Raw genomic sequence first — 18808 nt, forward strand, 5'->3', positions numbered from 1 at the left:
CGTCACAATCTTCAGTGGTTCCTTTTATTAGCCGAAGAGTCTCTCAACTTCTGTTTTAAATCACATGAAGTGTTGCTGTGAATATGCCACATTATTCTGAAATAAAAATATGTGAAGAGATATTAATTACAGCTTAAGTAGCTGAACCGCTTGACTGTGACATCATTTATGAAACTTGACTCTAAATACTGATAACTGTTCTCTTTTCCCTTCTATCTTAGTCTAGAAAGTGTAGATGAAACTATTGAAAACTCAGATATGTTCAGTAAGAGCTTTATGAGGACTGCACTACAATGATGATCACAAATTGTCTAGAAAACGTAAGGGGCCCTTTCAATGAGTTAGCGGTCCAATAATTGTATTTATCTGCCAAGAAAAGGTAAGTTGTTTTATATGTGTCTGTTTCAGTGATATGTGAGGCCGTAGTTCTGCAGAGAAAATGTTAATTTTTGAAAGATAAATTCTTGTTTGGTCTAACTTTTTTTTTTTTTTAAAAGCAATGATACATTATTCGAAAAAATCAGAGTAACACTTCCAAACGACCTCCTGCTGAAAACATTTGGTGGCATTTAGATCATTTGAAGTCACATCAGAATGCAACTGACCTCATTTAATGTGTTGGCGGAGCTATGGGAGAGAGGACTGGTGGATTCTGGGAGGAATCCTTGGTCCAGGATTGTGACTGCAACTTGAAAAGAGAAAAAGAAGAACACAGAATGTAATTAAATAATTTGCAATAATTTTGCAATTTCTTTGACATATAGTCAATGCTTTATCTCATCAACTTCATTCATTTTTGTAAATAAAGGCTTGTTGTGAAAGTGATACCAGTAACATGTTTCAAACAGGTTGGGACAGGAGCAACGAACGACTGGGAAAGATGTGTATTGCTCAAAAAACACCAGTTTGGAACATTCCACAGGTGGACAGGTCTGGTAACAGGTGATGGTTTCATAATTAGGTATGAACGGGCATCCTTGATAGGCATTATCAGACAAAGACGGAGCAACGTTCACCACTTTGAAACCATAGTATAAAGGATATTACTGCTTGAGACGCTTTGACTAGCCAGAGTGAACAGTTCATTGGCAAATTATTGCATCCTGTCTTTCGTTACATATTGCACAGCATCTCCACGTGTTTGGAATTGTGGTTGTAGAAATAGTACTAACGTGTTTAAGAAAAGTAAGACAACCATTAAGCACGCTTTTTGAGTGTCTCTAAAAACACTGAAAACAAGCGAAAGTCACTGCAAATGGACACAAACATCATGAGAACACTACTCAGTTCTTCTTTCTGGTGCAAGTAGAGTTGGGTTGTATGAACCACCGGCTCACTTTGCAGCTTCCATTCAATTTAACTCATTATTTAACAAACTCCACAAAATGTAATAATTTAGTATCAAAGTTTCACACCACCTTATTTTCCTTTTTTAAGATATAGGATGATCATTTTACAACTCTTGTTACATACTAATATTTGACAATAGGATCAGCTCCATGAGGTGCATTAACATGCCAGTTGTGGCCCCTTCCTGCTGTCAATGGACAAAAAAAAAAAAAAAAAAAACAGACAATAGAAGCATTGTTCATATCAGAGGTCAGCTGTGTGAGTGATTTCACGCTGTGGCTAAACAATAGTCCTACAGCAATGGGAGAGGAAGTAATAACCCCTAAGCCTGGAGGAAGTTATCCCCACTGCCAGGTTAATGGGAATGTGCTCACCTACTGGCTGGATTAACGATTTAAAATGTAATAAGACTTTGTGAGATTGTTCTTACATGCCTGTTACTCCTCCACTACTCTTTTTGCCTTGAATGGTTCTTTCATTTTCTCACATTCCTACCCTTTTCACTCTACCTTCACCCACATCTTCTCTCACTATAACTCTTTTCCCGTGTACTGTATCCAGCCTTCAAGTCTTAGCTGTTGAGGCCAACAAATGCCTTATTGTTGCTGGGGAGGAGTGACCCCATAGCTCAAGGAATCTGTCTCACATTGATACAGAGGCTGAAGAGCAAGACGAGGAGGGGATGGTTGGAGGGTCGGACCCAGGAAATGCAGTGAAGAAAAATGTATTAAGTTTAAAAGGTAAGCACTTTGTGAGAAGGAAGATGAGTAAGAAGAAGATCAGGGGCTCAGTGTCTCAGGCCTACCAGTGCTGTTGCCATGGGTAACCTGATTTATCTGATGTCCTCTTGGCTGCTTTTCCACCCAGATCCCGGACTGCAAAGAACACAAAAAGAACATTGCTCACCCCCCTCTCCTCTTTCCCCTTTTACTACTTTCTTTTTAAAAAGCGTAAACACACATTTGTCTCGCTGGTTTAGCCGTTGCTCAAAGCTCAATAGGAACTGAGAAAGAAAACAGCTAAATCAGCCCAAAGAAGGGCACCAACAACATTCTCTTGGGGGCTCCCCCTCCTCCCATTTCAGAGGCCTCCTCTGGGTTTGAAGTGAGCAAGTGGAGTGCAAATCCAATGACTGAAGTCCTTTAAGTGCCCTTGGAAGTCACTGAGGCATTAGCAACAAAACATGCTGGGCCCACGGCTTTTCCATGAAAAGCTCAGGGTGCGCAAATGAGGGGGATGGCGCCCTTCTCTACACGTCTTCTGTCTTTATCACCTCCAGTCTTCTTATGCAACAACACTTAGCTTTTGTGCAGCAGCAGCAGGAAGACCAATAGATTGTGTTCTTGGTCTTGTGGACTCATTCTTTTCGTATGGGGCAGTGAGGGAGAGGTGCTCTCTTTCTCCTGGCAAGTGCCTCATGCAGGGTAGAAACATATTTGGACAGTTTGGACACAGTGAATACAATCAGTCTATGTGGCTTTGTGCTGCATGTGAGTGAGCATGAAAATGGCTACAGAGCAGGTGTGGAATGTAAGACAAGCTAATCAGCTATGAGGCAGTGCACTGCAAATGGAACTAAAGGAAGAAATGACCGTATTCCTCACAGCACAAGAATCTACAAGATTTTAGTCTCTAAGTTATGATTTATGTAGTTTGAACTGCAGCCCTGCACCTCTGCTGCATAAATGGAACACTTGATTTAATTAGTGACCAGAGTTAAAGAGGGACTGAAGTGGGAATGTCAAGTTTTCATGGAAGTCAGATGGAGGAAAAGATGTCAAAGTAAAAGTTAAATTGCATTTAACCTTTAAGTTTTGACATTGTATTTTCTTTGTTATAATGATAATGATAACTGCAAAATGAACTATTTTTCTCCTTTAAATTCTTTTTTTGTTACTTCTGACATTAAAACACAAAATGTACATCAGTACTGAAGTAGCAGCTCTTGTCTTTGACTGGGCTTTTGCAATTTAATAACAAAGGTACATGATTATGTTGATTCCTTATGAATATACATCCTGTACCAGAGATCTGAATATACTTTTGGATTCAGAAAGGGGCACAATGTAAAATATAACACAAAGTTAACACAGTAGTCATCGATATAGAATCTGTAAAATCCATTTAAATTCCATTCCTTTTTATAGCTGGGCTTTCTAAGAGTACAAACAGATATAATTTTCTGAAGCAGACTTCTGAAACATGACATCAATTAATATTTACAAGCGAATATCATAAAATTAGAAAAAAGCAGGAATTATCAAGGTGATAAAACAATGTTAAATATGAGCTTTTAAGTGTTAACCCTTCGTTTGTAAGTCATGGAAGACTAACAGAATCGTTCCTCCTTAAATAAAAATATTATCATATTATTATTAGTATAAATATGTATCTTTTGCCAGTTTTCTTTCAGCAGCAGTGTTCTCTTCCTTTAAATTAACATTATTTTACTGCCCTCTACTGCCCATAGGTCAACATTACAGTCACTAAGCGTAATCTCTGTTCTTATGGGTCAACACAGTCAAAAACAAACTGGTGTTTTCTTGCATGCTCCATAGAGTCCATCACATTCACACAGAAGGTGGCATTTTACACGAAACAAACACTGTCACTTTAAAGAAACATGTATTATAAGCATTTAGAGTCATATGCTGACGATCACAATGTGTTAAATACATGATTTAGACCAAAAAAAACCCCCCAAAAAAACAAAACACATATACATTAACCTACTATGGATCGAGACATGGATTCTGTTATCGCGTAGGTGGTGTGTCGGCCTCTGAAATGTCAGTGGTAGTTTAAAGGAGAATCAGCTACCTACACAGGCCAACAGAAATATGGAATACACATTAAAGTATTTATGGAAAGTCAGATCTGGTGATCTCACAAATCACCAGTAAGAAGGCCCAACACTGTATCAAGCTCCAACTGTGTGTGTGTGTGTGTGTGTGTGTGTGTGTGTGTGTGTGTGTGTGTGTGTGTGTGTGTGTGGATTATTCCTGTAGATGTGGGGACAAAAATCTGTAGTAATACACAGTCACATTGTAAAGACCTGCCTTACTTAAGGGGACAAAATGTAAATCATTAAATATGCGGGTGAAGACTTGCTTTAAGGTTAGACTGATGTTAGAGTTTGGTTAAGGTAAGGGTTGGGATTAGGCAAGTAATGTTTATTTATGTTATATTTTACATTGTGGTTAGGTGGTGGCTGAGCCTCCAGGAAATGAATGTAACTCTGTTTAGTGTCCCCAAAAGTGATGGAAACATGGCTGTGTGTGTGTTTTGTCTTTTATGGGAAGGGGTCATCTGGTGTATAGTTGAAACTGGCATCCAAAAACATGGCCAGGGTGCCCAGGGTGGTGATGATGACAAACAACCAGAGGAAGAGACGGTCCACCACGAGGGCAATGAACTGCCAGTCTCCTGTCATCTGGAGATAACACACACACACACACGCATACACAAAGGCACTTACTATGAGCACTGAGTCAGCAATGTACTGTATGCAGTGACACATGAACGCCATTGAGGCACATTTGGAGCATCCTGTGCTCAGGAGCTGCAGGCAGACTGAATAACAAGCTGCCTGACCGAGTGTGTCATGTTGTGCACGTTTCTCACTGTGTCATCCGTGTCCTGCTTCTTCAGCTGCTCGGCCATGTATGTCACAGCAGCGATGGCTGACTTCAGGTTGGGAGGGAGGATCAGACAGAAGCTGTCAGTGTTTGGGAGCCGCTGTAGCTGCACTGTGCTTTCACACCTTGAAAACAGAGGGACAGGCAGCAGACGTGGGGTGGGGGAGATGTGGGGCAGAAGGAAAGTTGCAAAAAGGTAAGGTGCAATAAGGTAGTTTGAGTCTTTAAAACTTCCATAACACATACATTTTAAAGATCAGAGAGGTTGTTGTGACATTTTGGAACCTTTGTCAAGAAGCATATTATAATGTTGTACATCAGTAGAGAAAAGAGATGATTAAGACATGATTATGTGATTTATGTTGTGAAGCTTACTGTATATATGGCACAATCATTTATTTCAGGGTGAATAAAGCTCTATTTTATGATTTTAATCAACTTGCCATAGGATTAGCTAAGAAAAGCTAAGATAGTATCTTTGCATTATACACACATAAAAAATAAAATAAAATACCAGCTTGCATCTTATTAGACAATATGACTATAAAAAACTGTACAGAAATGTAAATTACTGTTTTAAATATTAAAAATTATATGGAAAATGAACATGAGATTATTATGTTTATTATTTGTTTTTATTGTTAATTATTTTTATTTTCATATACATAATATGCGGTTTACATCTTGAGAATTGAAAAGTACAATCAAAGTGGAACAACAAATGCTAAATCACATTCTTATTTCCCGTGAAGAGCGTTGAGTCTTAGATGTACATTCTCTACAAGAAGTTAAGACATGCAGCAACACATTTCACAAATCCTCCCTAAGCCCAGATTTATGTTGTGTGTGTCTGGCAACATTGTTCACCCCTGTTGAAACAAACCATCGCTGACATTAGCTTTCCACTGTAGGACGTGCAGTATGGACACACATGTCAGTGTTGTCTCTTCATACAGTAAAAGTATGTGTCCTTGTGTGCCCTCTAGCCACTGACAAGCAAAACTTCTACAGGCCCCTCCTGCGGCCCTCCACAACACTGAGTGACAGCAGCAGTGCGGGGGTGACATTGACACAGGACTGGGTCAACATTTATGTCATGCAATGACTTTTGACCCTTTCATTCTTCCCCTCACACAGCTGCTCCACAAACCAAAACATATGAGCAGAGAAGGAGTCTTAATGACAGCATTCCTGTAGTTCCTTCATGCTTTAGTGAGTGGCCATTAATAAAGTATTGCAAAATTATATCTGAGGAATTTGAATAATTGCGTCAACAACAATAATAATAATAATAATAATAATAACATGATGATGATGATGATGATGATGATGATGGCCCCAAGTGGACTGTGTCATGTTTAAATTCAAACCCTCATTATTTCAATTCACTATTTTATATAAGCTGGAGCTGGTCACAAATACCTTAAAATAAGTCACAGATAGAATCAGTCAGGCTGTTTATTTAAGAATTTTGTAACTTGCCTTTGACAAAAAAATCTTTCACACAGTTCACATGTCTGAATATTTCACCCAACAATATAGGCCCGTACTGTATGTATATACCAGGTCAGGTCACATACTCTCGTGTCAATTCACAAATAGGGTGTTAACTACAGATTCTACTTCCGCCTGCTGGCCTGCACACTAATCACACCCTTAACCACTTGTAAAACTTGCATATCTCCAGTGTCAGGTGAAAGTGTTATCCTTACAATTTATAATAATTAATAGTTATATTAGCTGGGCAATGGCTAATAGGACTCACCTGCTCTGTATGTGTGTTAGTTAATGAGGCATTTCTGTTTGTGTGTCAAATCTGCATGTGTAGCATACATGAAAAAAAAATGATGCACACATACAATAAGAACAACATGATATAATTAATATCATGTATGTAATATGGTTGTTTGCATTCCTGTCTAATAACAAATTCTACATGTTTAACATAGAAGTAAATAATTTGGTCTTTTGGTTATCTTTTCTAAATTTTCCTCATATGTTAGAGCATTCAGGATGCCATTAATTATGCTCATTAGCTCCACTGGCTTTGGTTTCATTCTCTATCATTGTTGTCAAATGATCACTACAACATTACTAAAGGAGAGACAGAAAGTTCTACATCGATATGTGTCCGCTTCTAAAGCCGTCTGTCTTGACACCCCAGTGCACCTGTCAGATTGGCACTTCAGTGCATGTCTGCAGAACATACAGTCTATGTATGTAGTGCATATAGGCTACATTGCTCGTGATGTTAACAATATGCAGAACCTCCGGCATCAAAGAGGAGAAAGCATCAGTGAAGGAGTGGAACAACTCATCAGCGTGGCAGAGAGACAGCGTGACAACAGATGGACCGCTGGACAATAAAAATGAGCTCCTGTAAGACAGATGGGTGTGTGTGTGTGTGTACTGTATGGGAGCGTTTATGTGGCCACGGTTCTGGTCAGAGTTATGTGTGTGCCCTACATGCTTCATGCCATTCACATTCCACAGCTTGGATTCATTACTGCAGATACATGGGGCCCTTCTCACCATGACACACATACTCGTACACAAGAACATACTGTTTCTGCACACATACAGTATATTTACATGCAGATACAAACAAACTGAGCAATAAATTGATTTAACACACCCATGGGCGATGTGCAGCAGAAGCAAAGACTTTGTGAAACACATGCAAGCAGCTTGCATCATCAAACATGCAGATAATTCTCAGAAATGCAATGTAAGAATGGCACATGGCTTCTAATTAAGCCTCTGGCTGAATCACAAGATAAACAAAGATGGATGAAGGTAAAGACAGCTACGTGACACAGGCGACCATCATCTCCTCCACATCAAAACTGACAAAATCCTTCTCTGCCCCAATCACTCAGCACCGGTCTTCCTTTCTACTCATCTAACCCTATCTATTCTTCACCCCCAGTTCACCTCCTTTCTGTGGGATTACCCCCTAATGCCCAACCTAAACAGAGGCTTAGTAGCTGGCGACTGTGGAAGGGGGTTTTGGGGCTTAGCTGGAACTGAATCTGATGCCTTTGGAACAGGATGAGAGATGCCCAGCACCAGGCCTGGTTCAGGGGACTGTGGAACTGTTTGTGGTGCCACGTTTGGGTGGCAAGGCTGAGGCCTACTGGCAGTTTAGCCAGAGTGAAACCAACATGTTTTGAGACAGTACACAGTACATTTTGAAACATTTTTGATTTAAAAAAAAAAGGCTGTTGTAATAACCTCTGTGTCTGATTCACATACAGTAAAGGCACACATCCTAACTCATTAACATATACAGAAATTCATGATCCCAACAGGATATACCATACTGATTTTAATGATCCCTTGACTTCTTATCTAGTGTAGGCATAAGCCTGACATTTTTTATTTGATTTTTGGTTGAATATCTCAACCACTAATCGATGAACTGCCATGAAATTTTCAAGAGTCTGGAAACTGGAAATTCTTCATATCCAATGCATCATAATCACATACTCCTGGATGTCATTAAAATTCAAATAAATTCTGAAATACAACATAAAAGAAAAAAATAATCAGGACTAACAGTCTGACCCATGCTTGCAGCTCTGTGAGAAGAAGGGGAAGAAGTACTCATATCTTGTGCTGTACTTGTGCTGTACTGTAATAAGTGCAGCAATACTAACAAGTAAAAGTCATTTTATTTAATTTAAATTTTTACTTGAGTAAAAGTGCAAAATATCGTCAAAACAGCATCAAAAGTAAAAGTAGTAATTGTACAGAAGGGCATATTTTAGAATTGCACAGGCCTAAGTTGTATTATTGATGCATTCACGTGTTCACCACTTTAATGCTGAGGCTGGTAAAGGTGGTTTCACTACTTTATATAATTTAACTTCCATTGTACTCTATAAATTTTCCCTCGGGCATCAATAAAATATTATCATAATTTCTATATTTAATTCTTCAATTCATTCATTTAAACTAAATTTGCACAGTAACTAAATACAGTAGAGTAAAAAAATACACTGTTATCAAAATGCAAAACTCTACTCAGTTTCATGTTACAGAGCTCCATCATTAATCCTTCTTTTTGGTTTTTCAGATTGCCTTTCACGTGGCAAAATTAAATATGTGAAGCTAAAGGAAGTGCGTGCATCGTTACTGTCTTGGCAGAGCTGCTTTGGTGACGGCGATATTTCTGCCAAGTCTAGCACGGTGTGTACATTACTATAATAGCTGTTCTGGCATCAGACCCAACATTCACACATTTGGCACACTGTACACATTCCTGTCTTGGCTTTTATTAACATCAATAGAACCAGCTTTCTGCTAGTTAAGTGTCAGATGTAAGATCAGCATGTCCCAGGGCTGAATTAGGATGAATGACTCTGGTGGCTGTTACATCAGGTCTATAAGATCGTGACGGGTAAGAATATGGGCAGTGTAACCTTTTGGCACTTTATTTCTCATACCGGTGTGGAGTTGTAGCACGTGGTGTGCATGGTTTTTAGGTCTTATCATTCCTGTTTGCTATTCTAATATCCAATTGTTCTGTTTTGTTTAGTGTAAAGTGCTTTGCTGGATATTCATACTGGCTCATAACAGTCCACAAGTCTGGAAGTCTGATGAGTTTTGTTGTGTAAGTTTTTTTTTTTTCTTGAGGAGACATTTTTACAGACTGGCGTGAAGAATCTTTTAGCCAAAATTACATTGGCTTATTCACTGTGGTTTTTCTTTTTTTGCATACAAGAAATAGTAAATAGCGTGACAAATGTATTACAAGAATTAAAACTCAAAAGTATAATGGGAATACAGATGAACTCTTTGGATAAGGTGTTTATTTAAATAGGCTGATGCACTGTTGTGCCAATGTAGAGTAATCTTTAAATTAGATCTTATATGAATCAGCATGTATGTATGCTGGCATACCATTAGTACAGATTGGGGGAAATGATGTTGTATGTTGCAGTACATAATGTAAATCTTTACTGTTTGGGCAATGTTTGAAACATACAAACAATTTTTTTTCCTATAATTTTTAAAATAATCAGTAAAATTGTTTTCATCATGTGGGAATATAAAAACTATATATGACTGAATTGAGGAAGGTAGGTTTCTTGTTAGAAAGTGTGGCCTCACCTTCCTCTCCAGGGTATGACGAGATCGGGGTTGATCTTGCGGAAGAAGTACTCTCCTCCAGGCTGCCTGCCACTGAAGCTTTGGAGGGGCGTGTCTTCACTAGACCCCTCTTTCAACAGAGGCTCCTCTGGGTTTGGCCTCGTCATGCCGATGTACTTAGGCAGGAAGTGAATGAATACCTGCAAATTTCGGGTAAAGATGTAAGGGTTCTCAGAGGTATTTAAACTTCAGTCAGTGGATGAACATAACATAACCTAGCCTGACCTTTCGAACCCAGTTTGGCATGATGTGCGTGCTAGGAGTTCGGTGGTGCAGATTAAGGACGACTACACTTAGAATGACAGAGAAAGTGACCAGGATCATGGTGAACATGACGTAGTTGACGATAATTGGGATGCCGAGGGAAGTCTCGGGGACCTTGTCAGCCAGCAGAAGCATGAAGACAGTCAGAGCAATGAGAACGGAAATTGAGAGAGTCATCTTTTCTCCTGCAGACAACAACGACAGTTTGGAGAATTAATTATGACAGCCAGGCTGCAAATGTAACTCTCTTGGCTTCTGTTTCATGTTGACAAGGGCAAACCTTTAGACATTATGGCATCTGAATGTTTGCAGTCAGTAGGTATGCAGTTGATGGACTGGCTTTATCTTTAAAACAATATTTAGTTAGTTATAGGCAAAGAAGACAGTTGAGTGATTTAATACTGTGTCACAGATTAAAGTTGATGCTCCAAAATTTAGCATCCTCAAACTTGTTTGTAACCAATCCCACTGAATCTATATTTCCCACCATGTCAGTGAAACATCACTGTGAAATCTAGCCACATAACACCAAAGACTGACAAAGTAGATTCCTTACCAAGGTCACTTTCCTCAAGTCTATAATATATCAATAAATTCCTTCAAAGGCTGACCTGCCTTGTGGAGTAGTCTGTATTAGACACGTGCTCCTTGTCATGACATTAGATGATATATCAAAGGGATGGTCTGCATGCTGCTTTGGCAGTGATGTGTAAACACAATGATAAAACATGTCAGGTGTGCTGACCTGCTCCAGGAGGCAGGTAGAAGACAAATATAGCCAACACGCTGGTGAGGATGCAGGGCACAATGATGTTGATGATGTAGAAAAGAGGCTTCCTCTGTATGATGAGGTAGAAAGTGATGTCTTCATACAAGTCCTCCTTAACGTTCTTCCTTGAGGGTTTGTGACAGATGGCCCATTCTCCATTTTCTGTGGAGAAAGTAACATTAAGGTGATGGAGAAATTTAACAACAGTGGGTGAGCTGATAAAATAGAGAGTAGACATTCACTTTAATATTGCTTTTTGCTCTGTAGCATTTATGAGTGATATAAAGTGGTACACAAATAATAAATAATATAGATTCTTATTTTTTAGAACATGCACTAACATGATAAAATAAAATTAAGAATAATATTTAAAAAACAAGTCGCTACAGTAAATGTCATAAGGTGCACATAAATGGGACTAGAGGTTGTGGATGGGATCACTGAAGACACGAACCAGTGAAAGCATTCTCATCTATAACAATCTCATGGATCTCTTTGCCATCATCATCCAGAAAGTACTGCAGGTCCACCTCGGAGGAGTCATAAGTGTACGAGCGGAAAACCATGCTGCAGTTCTGCCAGTCAAATGGGAAGTACGACACCTGTTGCAGTGGAAAGCATGAACTGCGACATCACTTTTCGAAGGGAAAGGGAATATTCACAAGTATGGATTTCTGGATTAAGGTCCTTGGACATATGAAGTAAAATAAGGCAAAAAAAATACTAGAAGAACAAAATATAATTCAGAACAAAAATAAAGTAGACAAACACAGGAGAAGAGAACACCATATGGGGATAAATTAATCACTGAAGGGTTTAAATCTGTGGTTGTCAGGGTAGCAGTTACATGGGATAGTGAAAGGCAGCACCTCTATAGAGCAAGAGCTGCGGTAGATGGCTGGGGGAAGCCAGTTGACTGTCCCATCGTTGTAAACCAAGACGTTGACATAGAGGGCTACATCAAACTGACCATCATTACTGCAGGAAGAAAACAGACAAACGTGATACTCATATTTTAGATTTTTTTGTATACCATGACTTTAACTTGGACATACAGGATCATTAAAATTGATTTTCCGTCTGTGCACTGCAGATAATATATATTTAAGCCATGCATCAATTATTTAGGGTTAAAGGGTTAAACATGGGGGTTCAATTTTTTCAAAAACATCCTTTCAGGTTTGGTCTGTTTGTGTTTCTCAGATTTAAAATGTTGACATTTAAAAATATATCACAAGTACTAAAAATGTATAGCGAGTATTGCGCTGTTGACTATGTCCACCTGACATTGATTTTGTACATATTTGGACACAAATCAAAGTAATGGACTAATTAAAAATTTGACTTAACGATAGCACTAAATAAAAAGTCAATAATCATCAGAGTGATTACAATTAATGCTGTGGGTGAAGGATACTGGGTGATAGGGATAACTGCGGGATGTGCTGCAGATAGTACACTCACTTGTTTATGAGGTAGATGTCAGGACGCCACACCTTATTGGGAGGAATCCTTAAAACATTAATGTTGTCATATTCCTCTGGGTTCCATGACAACCTGTAATCTGACCATGCCTGGAAAAGAAGGAAGGAAGAAGAAGTTAAGAAGGTAAGGAAGAAAAGAATGAAGTAAACAAAAGAAAGTGAATAACAGGCACAAACCATCTCCATGGCGTCCTGATGTCTGTGCGACTTACATCATAGTTTCTTTTCTCTTTGATAAGTCATGTAAACCCCACTGATCTCGACATGCACTAACACACCGCTGTCACAAACACTCAAGCAGTACCGAATTCTATTAGGCAAAGGGCGAGTGAGTCAGAGAGAGAGAGAAATAAAGCAAGAAATAATTTTTGTTTATAGAAAGTGACAAGTCCATTTTGAGGAGGGGAGAAGCGACAGAGCAGTGGAGGAGATAGGAGTCAGAGCAGCAGAGCGAGGCTCGGTGATGAAGATGAATGTTTTCAGGCTCATACCAGATTCATGAACACATTGGTTGTCATCTCCTCATTCTTTTCATTCTGTAGAGGAATAGAAAGACACAGAGACGGAGGAAGAGAAAGGGGGGGGCATACATTAGTGAGGCCACCATATCTTGTTGTGTTATTTTCAAACATGCTCTATTGAAACTAATTGTGGATGAATGGATGTATGTGCAGTACCCAGCACTGGTGCATGTGACCAGGATAAAGCTGCGTTTTCGTAAGACAACTTTAATTTAAAAAAAATTAAATTAAAATGAAAATGAAATTATACATTGACATGTGTTTGCATGCATGTATTTGCATTTACCAAACTGACAAGCTGAGAGAGGGTCATCCCCACCCGAACCATCACCTTCTCCTCCCAGTAACGGGCTGGCCTGACTTTCATGTTGTAATTTTCAAAAAGCTTCTGATGGAGCCTCCGCTCTGTTTCTGAGGCTCCTGGATGAAAGGATGGATGCAAAGAGACAGATGGAGGGGGGGGGGGGGGGGGGGGGGGGGGGGGGGGGGGGGGGTGATACTTAATGAATCAAAAGCCACATCTCCCTGAATAAAAGAATAGCACAGAATGGTGATATGGATGAAAATAAGAACACAAATCAGAAAATAACTGCTTAGGGAAATTATATATTTTTCATCCAGCAAAACTGCTTTGACAAAATAATTACTGGCTTCAGAATAAACCCAAAAGAAGAGCAGAATTCACATGTCATATGTACAGAAACCATATGGACCTTCATCAGCTGAATTACGTTACATGTTAAATTCCTGAAAAGCTTATGAAATAGTGTAAAATGGTGTGCTGCAATCATGTTACATTCACATGCTTTTAAATCAGTTACGCTGTTTCTTACATTGAGTTTAAGCAGGTTTTAATGATTTATTGATGAAGGATGACATGTGTGTTTTCTTTTTTTAAATATTACTTCTTTATGTTATTGTTGGTGTATAATAGGCTCAGATTCTTTTAATGTCTATCTTTCAATTGTACAAATAAAGTTTGATTGCTTGAGGAAGAATGAATGAATCAGAGAGTAAAGGAAAACAAAAGCAACCTACCCACAGTAGATTAAAAGTTCAAATAAGAAGAAGCACAATATAATTGAAAACACATGACACATCCCACTGACATCCAGACCACAGCGTGTTTGTTCTCTGTGGATCAGTGAGTCAGGCCCACAGTGGTTAGGAGTTCAATTCCCACTGGGGTGACACACGCTATAAATAAACTGTGTATGTTTATGTATACTCAGTATGGGCTGCACCGGTACTTTTCTGATTCAGATTCTAATTTGTCATGCAAAGTGCACTGATCTGAAAATAAAACCTGGAGGAATTTTGGAGAGAGAATCATTAGTAAAAACAAATTGTTCAAATAAATTGTTGTTGAGTCATTCAAGGAGATTTAGTGTGGTTCCCTTCAGTCGGCTGAAGAGCCTCAGCAGCAGAAACAGTAATGGGTTTTATTAGTCACGCAAAGAAAAAGTGTGACACTATACTTGAAATATTTAATAACTGGCAAAATTTAGCACTGATGGACCAAATATGAGACAAAACAACATGTGGAAAAGGCAGAGAAGGACAGACAGGACATGCAAATGAAGCAGCGAGCGGGGCAGGTGTTGTACGATGCGTAGCAAAGGTGGCTGAGCTAATGTAATTGATATGCAGCAGGGGAATGGGATCAAAGGGATGTCTGAGATACCAGCTCCATCAGAGACAAAAATAGACTCTGATTAACAAACAATGATGTGTTAATATGATTCATTATATGTTCCAGAGCAGGACAGTATTGCTTTTTTTTTTCTTTAAGTGGAACAACATACAATAAAAATCTTTCCCCTTTGTGTCTGCTGCTTCTCCTCTCTGTGTCCTCTTACTGTTGGCTCCTCTCTTTGGGGATATGCAGTTGTAAAATCACCTAAGCTGTAGGGCACAAGGGCAAGAACAACCCCCATGCAGGTCACCAACCAGTGCTCTTACTTTCTGCTCTCCTTGTGGGGTCGGAAGGTCAAAGTCAAAGCGCTTTGGCTGAGAACTCACCTAAGAAATAGTCATTGCAAATAGATTCTAATCCCGATTTTGTAACATCCAAAAAAATGAAAGGAAGTGGAATGAATACCCATGTAACTGAATTGACAGAGTGCAGTGTGATGTGAGATGCTTACCTGTTATCTGATCACACCTTAGCTATCCTGAGTGCAAAAATGCATATATTTTTAAGTGTATGGTTGCAAATGGAGGTGGAAAGAGTTCCTGTGGTTAAACAGGAAATAGGTACAGTGGTAGCGTTAAGAGAGAGGAATGGCAGAGGTCAACAATAAGCACTGGGCAAGTGTTTGTTTTCCAAGCACGGCATGAGGTCGAAGGTCAAAGTCAAAGGCAGTCCAGCATATTTGTTTTTCTTTCTCCCCTTTTCTTTCCGTCTCTCCTGGTCACTGTACAGTTCAACATGTACGACTTCACTGAACAGTCAGAAGAGCATTATAATTCTGTATGTTTACAGTAAACAACGTTAGATTAAGGAAAATACATTTCGTTTTATGGCAGTTTTAGCTCATTTATCTTGACATCATAATAATGTTAGATAACACAAAACCAAAAAAAATAAAAAACAAAATGGTGAAATCACTGAATCATCGCTACAGATGAAACAAGCCTTACATAAAATGTCCTTACCAGTAAGAGTGAGACAAACGCAGCTGCATACGATGATAAACACGGTCATCCTCCCGTGAACATTCATCCTCATCTTCTTTTGTCCCATTATGACAGTCATGGCATCTTACACTTACATATACCAATTAAAAGCCCCACTCCCTGCTTCAGGTACTTTGGCCCTCACCTGGAATCTCAATGGAACGTCCTGAAATGACACACCTTAGGCATTTACACGCACACCTTCACTTGGACCACAACTAGTCGATACCTTCAGCACCACGGACTCCTCAGTTCGCAACTCTCTGTCCTGTCCCTTCGTCTCTTTGAGGCCATGGCTCCATGGGTGAAACCACGGTCTGATTGGGTGCGCGTGCTGGGAGTGACGAGAGGGCGGAATGTGTTTGTACTGGGAAGCCTGTGGGGCAGGCACCTGTTGGTGCTCACCAATCTGAGGTTATCAGTGTGGGGACGGTGGGTGGGAGGAAGAGGAAATGGAGGGGGTGGGATGGGGTAAAGGAATGGCAATGGACTATGGGTTATGACAATGGAGATATTTTTGGGGGGAGAACAACTGGGCGGGGTAGAGCACGGAGTTGATTGGGGGTCGACTTTCCCTGTGGATGAGGAATGATTGTTGGTCGTTTGGAGCTTAAGTGGTTAAAAGGTGGCTCATTTCACATTTCACTAATTTCTTCTTTACCCTGTAATTGACCTCTCTACCTATTCTTTTCTGCTAATACAAATCTCCACTTTGTTTCCACTGTGCCTCCTTTGGGTTAGTCCCATTGAGCTGAGTTGTGTCTGGTAAACAAACCCTCGTAAATAATCATAAAATTCATCATAGGGTAAAATTGTTGTCAATAATTTCCTAATAATTTGATTAAAAATAATCACAAAATTCCTTTATGACCTACTGCTTTTTAGTTTATACCAACAATTTGTCATCAATCTTCCAATTTTAAGTCCCTTATAGAGTTGTAAGAACAGGTTAGTTTTAAGACTAACTAGTATTACATGAACAAAACAACAACAACATGCTTTGGACAGAGCAGTAGTTAACTTCTCTCTGATGCATCAATAATGTCATACAACGACATAACAACCCTAACCTAATTTTGCTCAAAATTTAGGAATAAAGTTGTCTTACATAAAGTTGACTTCAAAGTAAATATAAAATATCTCAGGTACATAACATGTTTACCTTGACCTTGTGCATAGAGCCTCCATGTAAAACCATTATGTACATTCCTGCAGTATTGGTTGATTGATGCCGTTGGGGACTGTTGGAGCAAAGTTCCACTAATAACAATACCGTAGTTTGTAAAAGGTCAGTTAACCTCTAAAATAGCGGCAGTGATTTTAATGACACTGAGATTCAAGACAGACTCACTCACATAAAAATGTGTGGCTTCATGCACATAGTGGCTTTGAGTAATGGGTCTGAACACATACTTTACCAGAAATGTGATAGAACCTGAAATAGTCATCATATAACAGTAAAATGAGCTATTCTTAAAATTACAAGCAATGCCAAGAAAAGGGATCAAAACCACATCCCTGACCTTGTTTTAGTTATACCAGTGGGGTCATGACAAAAGAAAGAGAGAGAGAGAGAGAGAGAGAGAGAGAGAGAGAGAGCAGAAAAGTAAAAAAAAAAAAAAGCCATTATTCAGCAGCTGCCTTGAAGTGACTTTTTATTTCTTTAAGCCATTAAAGATCATGTATGTATGGGAATTAAAGAAAACAGTATAATTGTTAAAGTGATTCTATGAAAGATACTTGATTGCTGAGTCTCATCCCCAGGTCGTCAAATACCGAGGCATTGGGTTGTCGTAGAATCTGGGCCACAAACACAAAAAATGTTAGGTGACCTGTGGATAAGATGAGAAATCCTGCAGGGTGAAGTTGCTGAGGCAGAGTGCAGGATTACCAAACTTGTAGGCAGGATGAGTGAGGTGCTGTCAATCGTGATCGAGAGAGCTCTTATAGGATTCATGAGTTTGAGCAGGGGAAGAGGCACTCATTCCTGCTGATATCAAATTTGAGGTAAGCTTGAGGCAAGAAAAGATAAGCATGTCGGGGCAAGATATAAAAATAGAGATGGATGTTGCCATAGAAATGGTGAGAGAATTTCTGAGACGTGAAGACTACAAGTGCAGTGATCGATGAGGTGAAGGCCCTCAACTGAACTCTGCAAGCTGCTGCTTCTTGGATCCTTTAAGTTGCTTTTTATGAAGTTGATGTCAGTAGTTCAACATTCTTCAAGATTCAAGTTATTTTGTTTCATAGAAAATATTCACCATCTTTCAATCAGCACATCCATTACACCATGACTCTACTCTCTATTACCTCCTTTATGTTGTACACCATCCTCTCTCTCTCTCTCTCACATGCTGGTCACAGTTTCCAGTGCAAAAACACAAACAGGTCATAAATCAGAACTCATGATGAGAGATGAGAAAGGGAAAATGTCTCCAGCTTGCCTTCCTGCATGTCTCTACAGGTAGAAATACAACAGTTAAAATGGCCTGTGTGTTTTTGAGTCTGTCGAACAGCCTGTCTCCTCAGTGCTATCGTTTCATGCAAGGTCAAAGTGTTAGATAATAAGCGGAGAATGGAAATGAGTCCAATTCGAACAATGCTGCACCCAGGTCTATAATGCTGAAGCACTATCAGCACTGTCACCACAATGAGCTGTTGAGAATGACTGCAGACTTTCAGCCTTCAAAATACTTCAGCTCAGAGTGTGTTCACACACACAGAAATATCAGGGAAGCCCATGCAGCAGAGTCTGGTAACCAGTGCTATTGTATATGTGTGTGTGTGTGTGTGTGTGAAGGATTATTAAGGATTATTAATAGCAGAGAAGTGGGCAGGTGACAGAGAGAGGGTCGCAGTTCTCATGGCAGCATTCTAACAACAGATGGAGCCTTTGATATCCTTCCCTCAGATCTTTTTTTATAAGGCAAAAACAGGATGAAATTGAAA

General features: G+C 39.4%; 1 protein-coding gene across 1 annotated transcript; it reads right to left on the reverse strand.

Annotated features, from left to right (window-relative positions):
* Window positions 1-4561: 4561 nt before the first annotated feature.
* chrnb1l (cholinergic receptor, nicotinic, beta 1 (muscle) like) lies at window positions 4562-16364 on the reverse strand. Its single transcript, XM_046381620.1, has 11 exons — window positions 15839-16364; window positions 13467-13600; window positions 13151-13195; window positions 12640-12749; window positions 12045-12153; window positions 11630-11777; window positions 11152-11337; window positions 10368-10591; window positions 10104-10282; window positions 4975-5113; window positions 4562-4783 (listed from the first exon to the last, which is right to left on the reverse strand). Exons 1-11 carry the CDS (start codon window positions 15936-15938, stop codon window positions 4643-4645), a joined length of 1515 nt encoding a protein of 504 aa, XP_046237576.1. The 5' UTR covers window positions 15939-16364; the 3' UTR covers window positions 4562-4642.
* Between the last annotated feature and the right edge of the window lie 2444 nt (window positions 16365-18808).

Source organism: Scatophagus argus, chromosome 23 (genome assembly GCF_020382885.2).
Source record: "Scatophagus argus isolate fScaArg1 chromosome 23, fScaArg1.pri, whole genome shotgun sequence".
NCBI classification, from domain to species: Eukaryota; Metazoa; Chordata; class Actinopteri; family Scatophagidae; genus Scatophagus; species Scatophagus argus.

Coding starts and splice junctions, on each gene's coding strand:
- chrnb1l (XM_046381620.1), bottom strand. CDS start 15,938: ATGACTGTCATAATGGGACAAAAGAAGATGAGGATGAATGTTCACGGG. Junction 13,601..15,838: donor CGTTTGTCTCACTCTTACTG/GTAAGGACATTT, acceptor CCTTTCATCCAG/GAGCCTCAGAAACAGAGCGG. Junction 12,750..13,150: donor CCAATGTGTTCATGAATCTG/GTATGAGCCTGA, acceptor CTTCTTTTCCAG/GCATGGTCAGATTACAGGTT.